Raw genomic sequence first — 7,047 nt, 5'->3', positions numbered from 1 at the left:
ATGGGAAAGAAGAAGAAAAAGGAGGAATTAAAAGTATTTATTTTTCTTTGTTTCTTCTTAAAAGATTTAGATTCACGTACGTACGCAATGAATCACATTTCCCTTCTTTTGAATCTTTTCTATATTTTTAAGTTTATTACTGCAGAATTTAAAGTCTCAATGTACTGTAATGCATGTGAAAGAACCGTTGCTAAAGCCATCTCCAAGTGTAAAGGTACTCTCTCTCTCTCTCCTTTAACAAACCCAAAAAATAATTATATTCATATTATTTTTGTTTATATATATGTACGTTTTGTAAGGGGTGGAGAAATTTACGACAGACATGAAGAAGCATAAGGTTGTGGTAATGGGTCGGTTTGATCCTCAAAAAGTTGTGAAGAAACTGAAAAAGAAAACCGGGAAGAAGGTAGAGATTGTAGAGAACAAGGAAAAGACACCGACTGCATCCAATGGACAGGATTTGGTTCCAGAACAAGTTGTTTCAGACCCACCAATGTTTGATTATTGCAAAGAGACCCAAGTACTGCTTATGATGTTTAGCGATGAGAACCCAAATGCGTGTTCCATTATGTAGAGAGATGAAATTGCAGTGTTATTTGCACTAGAATTTATATAGTTCATATATTTTGGGGAAGGGGGTGGCCGGGGTTTGCAAATTTTAATTTAAATTGATGTACATTTCAATATTCATTTACAAATTATGAATAATATATATGAAATAATGCCACCGTACGTAGTTTTTCTGGAACACATTTCCTATATAATATTTGTTCTTGTTTCTTATCTAACAATTATCCTTTTATGTCCTTAATTATATATAGAAATAATGCCACCCGCAATCTGCCTGAACCATCCTTAGGGCCCATATGTTTATGTCGGCCCACTATGAATCAAACTGACCCCACTGCCCCATACATGCACACGTGTACTTAAAAATCACAAGACACATTCGAGAAAAGGAAATGCTAGGTATTCTTCTAGTGTTCTCTTAACTGTGATGTGGCTTTTAAAATTACCGTTGAATCATTATTGACTTTTAATCTATTGATGATTTTAAAATGCACATCATAGTTATGAGAATACTAGAAGAACACCAAGCATTTCTATTCGAAAAATGTTATAGTGCAATAAAAAGACTATTTTTGGCCCATAAAAGTCTTAGGTGGCAAGAAGTTACATGCCACATCTGTAGTTGTTGTGGCTCCACCCACTGATAAGATTGTGAATTTTTGTCACCTAAGACTTTTATAGACCAAAAATAATTCTTTTATTACACTATAGCATATCTCAGACGATGAATGATACAGCCCCAACTTGGGGCCAACTTTTTTCTTATTTTTTAATTTTTAAAAAAATAACATTAAAAATTAAAAAAGTTTCTGAACCAATAATTTTCTTTTATTTGATTTTTTTTTAAAAAAAAAAAATACCAAATAAAAGAAGGGCCAAAATAAAAATTATTGCTTAAGAAAAAATTTTTAATTTTGTTATTTTGTTATTTTTTAAATTAAAAAATAAGGAAAAAGTTTCTGAAGCAAAATACAATTTTTATTTTTAAAAAAATACCAAAAAAAAGAATAACCAAAATAAAAATTATAGCTCTAGGAAAAAGTTTTTATTTCTAATTTCGTTATTTTTTAAATTAAAAAATAACGTAAAAGTTGACCCAAAATTGGGCAAAATAGTTGTGCCTTTAGCATTTTCTACGCATTCAGCTACGAACGAAGGGAAAAGAAATGGCCGCGTGGACAATTTGTGGGGGATCGATGGTGTGAAGACGCGTTGAGGGTTTGTGTTGGTCTAAAATCTAAATAGTTGTGTTTTTAACTTGACATGAATTTGGAGTCCCTGCACGTAGGCTTTGGATTTGGAAGGATTTCTTTCAATGAGACGGTGAGAGTGACAAAAGGCAATTGCTGAATACATACAAAAGTCCACTTAATTGACATCTTTTTCTTTTTTTTCTGTTTTTTCTTTATTGGCACCAGGCCTCCCACTCTTTCTTTTGCTGTACACGTGTCAATAAATGGATTGGTACACGTGAATAAAGTTGTGACCAAGTTCAGAGGTTAGTGTTGTGCCCCTCTCGCCAAACCTGAAATGACCCCTTTTGTCTGTGCCAGCAATAACCACCAAGAAACATATAACTCTATTATTGCGTATTCTGCGTTGACAGCAAACGCCATACTTCATTGGATTTATCCATCCACTCCCACGATAAAAAGACAAAAGAAAAAGCAATGGAGGTGTTCATCTTCCACTCGTCAGGACATGGCAGCACACTGATAATGCTACCTCTTTAACCAGCATATAGAGATCTAGCCAACCACCAGCATCACAGGTACATAATTGAGGTACCGGATTGCTTCATTAACCAGAACAAAGGTTACGTGTCGTTGGAATTAGTAGTTCATAATTTTTCAAGTATAGAAAGTAATATTGGAATATTAGTAGTTGATTGAGTAAATAAAGCAAAGTAAACAGGGTATTTTGGAGTTTTTTAAAATACATTAGTACAATTAGAATTTATATATATATATATATATATATATAACACTGAATCATTAATAGCAAAATATAGCCGCACTCTCTATGAACATAAGCGTCTTATTAAACTACGTAAATCCGTGTCTTGACTCTCTATAGATCTCTCTTTTTAATTTCATATTATTCATCATTGTTGAACACGATAACAACAAATATTCTTTAATAGCATTCTCATAAGACCCCTCATTCTTTCTTCCATCAAATCAAGAATGTGATAATCATTTGGATATATATATATATATATATGTAATTGAGGTAGCTATCAGGGTACTTATTTTGACCACCGAATTGTTGAGGAAAGTCGGCAGAGATATTGAAAGACGTGGATCAGATTTGTGTTGGGCCTATAACTGAATATCGCCTGATTTACTCCTAAAATGCAAATGCATGGCAATATGCCAATATACATCCTTTTCAATCCACAATCAAAGAGCAGTATTTATTCCAAAATTGAAATGACTTCTAGGCAATGCGGCTGGCATGGACTTTCAGAAGAACAAAGAACTGGATTATCAAGCAGTTCACACCTGATCAATAAATTGACCAAGCAAGAGGCTTCAATAGCTGCTGCCTAGGAAAAAAGAAAAAGGAAAAAGAGGCAGCAACAGCTTTTGTTTCACACGTTAATGCTTTTGAAATTATAGTATAATTGAAACTCTTGTTTCCTTTTAACTAGTTGGATTGGCTAGCTTACATTCATATGCTGACACTACTTTTATACAAAAAATGATACATGAAAGATAAATCAATACAGATTTATTTTGTACATTGTTGGGAGTGAAACCTGAACCCCCTCTTTCTAAATTTTCTTATGACATGATCTCCAGCGCCTCTCTTGTTTGTCCCAGTATGTTGAACACTGTTGCTGCAATATGAGATGGTGTAAGACCAGCTTCAGCCAGTTGGTCAGCAGGTGATCCATGGTCAATGTACCGATCAGGCAGTACCAAAGGTCTCCACTGCAGAGGAAAGTTCACTTGTAAGTCCATGGAAAAAACATAATTTTGGTGTTTCAATCCAATTTCAACCGTCGCGTGAGATTTCTACAACAATGTTTAGATTCTTACCTTTAGTTTTCCATCAAGAAGGCCATCAAGGGCCAGGAACTGAGCAACATGAGACCCAAATCCCCCAATTGATCCTTCTTCAACTGTAATTAAGACGTCGTGTGATTTGGCTAGGCTGCGAATAAGGGCACGATCCAACGGCTTGCAAAAGCGTGCATCCACAACTGTTAGCCTTAAGCCATGGGATTCCGCTAAAGATGCTGCAGCCAAACAGCTCTGAACTGCTGCTCCGTAGCCCAAGAGTGCCACTCTTTCACCCTCTATCAGTATCCTGCCCTTTCCAACCTGTAAGAAAATGGCAAGCCATTTCCAAATTTTTCAGATGATGTGCATTGAAATATTTTTTCACTATTGAGACAGCAGAAACTCAGTTGAAAGTTACCTCAAGTGGAACGCCTTTATTCCCTGACGGTAGCTGAACACCAATCCCGTTCCCTCTCGGGTATCGGAAACAACTGGGCCGATCATCTATTGCAGCAGCAGTGGCAACCATGTGAAAGAGCTCTGCCTCGTCAGAAGGAGCCATGACCACCATGTTGGGGAGGCAGGCCATAAATGTGACATCAAAAGAACCACAATGTGTGGGACCATCTGCTCCAACAAGTCCAGCTCTGTCCATTGCAAATCTCACCGGCAATTTCTGCAGATCCACATCATGTACTACCTGTGTATAATTTTTTTAGAATCGGATCATAAGTTAGTAATACTATCACCAATATCATTATATCAAATTCAACAGAACAATGATAAGAAAAATTCAAAGAAGTGATGTGGCTTGCCTGGTCATAAGCCCTCTGCATGAAAGATGAGTAAATTGCACAGAAGGGTTTAAGGCCTTCACAGGCCAGACCTGCAGCAAAAGTAACGGCGTGCTGTTCTGCTATCCCAACATCAAAGCATCTTGTTGGGAAACGGCGAAGGAAGAGATTCAGGCCTGTTCCGCCTCCCATTGCAGCATGGATTGCAACAACATCTTTGTCCGCTTCTGCTTCTGCAATCAAAGCTTCCGCGAAGTATGTCGTGTAAGACTGTGTAGGAGCCTTGGTTTTGAATTGCTTCCCAGTTGCTGGATCAAATTTGGCGACTCCTGCAAAAGCAGAACCAAGAATATTCATTTGCTAAGCAAGCAAGCTCACTCTTATGTGACTATATACATGAAACAAAAATTTATTAAGCATTTAAAGGGGGACACTTTTTCTTTACATAGAATTTGAAATAAACAATTTTTTCTCTTTTTTTTTTGGTACTTCCAAGTATTTTCCTATCAAGCAAGAACCACAAGTGACACTTTGTGCACTCAAATGCTAAGAAAATCCCAAGAAAAATAAATGCCAATAAAATAAAATAAAAATATATATCAGGTTCGATATAAATACCCAGATCCTCAACCAACACCACCCCCCCTCCCCGCGCTCATAATTTAAAAAAAAAAAAAAATCGCGAATTTTAAGTTCTGTATTTACCATGATACTTGTCTGCTGCTTTCTCTGCATATGGGTATCCCCTGCCCTTCTCAGTGACGACATGGATCAGAACCGGACCTGTTGATTTGGTACTTTTAACCTCTTTGAGAATGGCAACTACATCATCTATGTTGTGACCATCAACAGGACCTATATAATATAATCCAAGCTCTTCAAATAGCGTTGATCCAGAACCACTGATCATCCCACGAGCATATTCATCAACTTTAGCAGCAAGTTCATGCATTGGACCACCAATTTGTTTTGTAACTCCCTGCAACAATCTCAGTAAAAATAAAAATAATCTCAGTTTCAATCACATATTATGATTGAAAGTGATTTCTTTGTTATTTCTCATGTTTATTGCTATGTACCTTGGCAACCTCTCTTAATTCTCTGAGAGGCCTGTTAGATTGCAACCTACTAAGAGCACTGCTCAAAGCTCCTACAGGTGGTATGGGCCCATCGAGAGTGGCAGTGGGTAAAGAAACCTGTTTATTGTCATTAAGAATGACAATCATGTCAGAATCAAGGTACCCGGCATTATTCATGGCTTCATAAGCTTGCCCAGCTGTCATGGCACCATCACCTATAACAGCAATAACATTATTCTTTCTTCCCTTTAGATCCCTCCCTACAGCCATTCCTGTTGCCCAATAACATACCAAAAGTTAAAACCAAGAAGAGACCAAACTTTATGCTCTATCAATTGCAATTGAGATTGAGAGATCAGCAAGCCATTCACAGTCAATTGGTTTGTAATTTCAAGGAAAAAGGTGAGGATATTTTATGAATGAAGTTAGCACGTCATATTGTGAAGAAGCTTCATGATATCAGTATATGAGCTATGTAAAACATTTAGCATCCCATAAATAACCATAAACACAAACATTAAAAGAAGCCACTTTTCTTCATTTTGAAGAATTGTATAATTGTTGCCACAACAACTTACGGATCTTCTTATGCTGTAAATACAATTGCTAAAAGAGTTTTCTGGAACTTTCCGAGCAGCACAACAGTCTAAGGATAAGATAAACACAGCCATAAACCAGAACATATCGAGCTCAGTTAAACTTAATGTTCTACAAAGAATTACCAAGTCCTGCAGAGATGGTGGTAGAACTGTGACCCGTGCCAAAGCAATCAAATTCACTCTCCGAGCGCTTTGTGAACCCTGATAACCCATTTGTCTGCCTTATAGTGTGCATCTTATCTCTTCTTCCAGTCAGGATCTTGTGTGGGTAAGCCTGGGAATAAGTTAAAAGTAGTATACAATTGAGACCAATTCTCCTATAGATATTGTGTTTTTTGATACGTTAAACAAGTTTGCTCAACACAAAGGAGAACCTAAGGAAGGTGAGATTGGAACCTGGTGACCAACATCCCATAATATCTTATCTTGGGGGGCGTTAAAGACATAATGGAGAGCCACGGTGAGTTCGACAACACCAAGACTCGAGCCTAGGTGACCTCCAGTCTTAGAAACATTAAAGATGACATCAGACCGCAGTTCATCCGCGAGTTGTTTCAGCTCCTGCGTCAAGAATTTGTATGAAGTTTCAGATACGTTCTATTCAAATAAAGGAAGCTAGCTCCTCTTGGAATGAATTTCTACCAGCCACATGCTTGCGGTTTTGTACCTTAATTGATAGATTTTTCATGTGAATTGGATAGTTTATGGTGTCCAAGAGAGGAGTTGGCGGTCTCTGTGAATGATACTCCTCCCCCCTCTCTGATAGCGATGCACAAACCCCACCTGGCCTTTTCTTGGCCTGTACCTATTCAGAACAAAACAGCCATTTATTTATGCGTATGATGTATGCAAACTTGAAAATAACTGAAATTTCAAATCAAACAAAAGAAACGAATAAGACCCAGTTTTTGTAACTCAGTTCAGCAACACGGGTATTCTTTCATACATGTAATGAGTGTATTTACTCCAATACATAATTTCACACCTTATTGAGCTT

At 37.1% G+C, this 7,047-nt stretch overlaps 2 protein-coding genes across 2 annotated transcripts in view; one reads left to right on the top strand and one right to left on the bottom strand.

Moving 5' to 3' along the window:
* Nucleotides 1-574, top strand: LOC132175425 (heavy metal-associated isoprenylated plant protein 19). Its single transcript, XM_059587378.1, has 3 exons — nucleotides 1-33; nucleotides 133-214; nucleotides 300-574. The coding sequence occupies exons 1-3, from the start codon at nucleotides 1-3 to the stop codon at nucleotides 572-574; spliced, it is 390 nt and encodes a 129-aa protein (XP_059443361.1).
* Nucleotides 575-3,228: 2,654 nt separating this feature from the next.
* LOC132181602 (probable 1-deoxy-D-xylulose-5-phosphate synthase, chloroplastic) overlaps nucleotides 3,229-7,047 on the bottom strand; it is a 3,932-nt gene continuing 113 nt past the window's right edge. The window contains exons 2-11 of the mRNA XM_059594872.1: nucleotides 7,036-7,044; nucleotides 6,718-6,855; nucleotides 6,447-6,611; nucleotides 6,174-6,324; nucleotides 5,452-5,723; nucleotides 5,078-5,351; nucleotides 4,394-4,701; nucleotides 3,997-4,278; nucleotides 3,615-3,899; nucleotides 3,229-3,506 (exon numbers count right to left, since the gene is read on the bottom strand). Of these exons, the coding sequence (XP_059450855.1) occupies nucleotides 3,357-3,506; nucleotides 3,615-3,899; nucleotides 3,997-4,278; nucleotides 4,394-4,701; nucleotides 5,078-5,351; nucleotides 5,452-5,723; nucleotides 6,174-6,324; nucleotides 6,447-6,611; nucleotides 6,718-6,855; nucleotides 7,036-7,044 (2,034 nt within the window). The 3' untranslated portion in view covers nucleotides 3,229-3,356. The remainder of the gene's footprint in view (nucleotides 3,507-3,614; nucleotides 3,900-3,996; nucleotides 4,279-4,393; nucleotides 4,702-5,077; nucleotides 5,352-5,451; nucleotides 5,724-6,173; nucleotides 6,325-6,446; nucleotides 6,612-6,717; nucleotides 6,856-7,035; nucleotides 7,045-7,047) is intronic.

Source organism: Corylus avellana, chromosome ca1 (assembly GCF_901000735.1).
Source record: "Corylus avellana chromosome ca1, CavTom2PMs-1.0".
In the NCBI taxonomy this organism is placed as follows: domain Eukaryota; kingdom Viridiplantae; phylum Streptophyta; class Magnoliopsida; order Fagales; family Betulaceae; genus Corylus; species Corylus avellana.
The sequence above is the reverse complement of the archived record's forward strand: the minus strand, read 5'-3'. Positions and strand labels throughout refer to the sequence as shown.

Excerpts from the sequence above, each read along its gene's own strand:
- LOC132175425 (XM_059587378.1), top strand. The coding sequence starts at position 1 with ATGGGAAAGAAGAAGAAAAAGGAGGAATTAAAA. Across the intron at positions 34-132 it reads AGAAAAAGGAGGAATTAAAA|TTTATTACTGCAGAATTTAA; the intron begins GTATTTATTTTT and ends TATATTTTTAAG. Across the intron at positions 215-299 it reads AGCCATCTCCAAGTGTAAAG|GGGTGGAGAAATTTACGACA; the intron begins GTACTCTCTCTC and ends ACGTTTTGTAAG.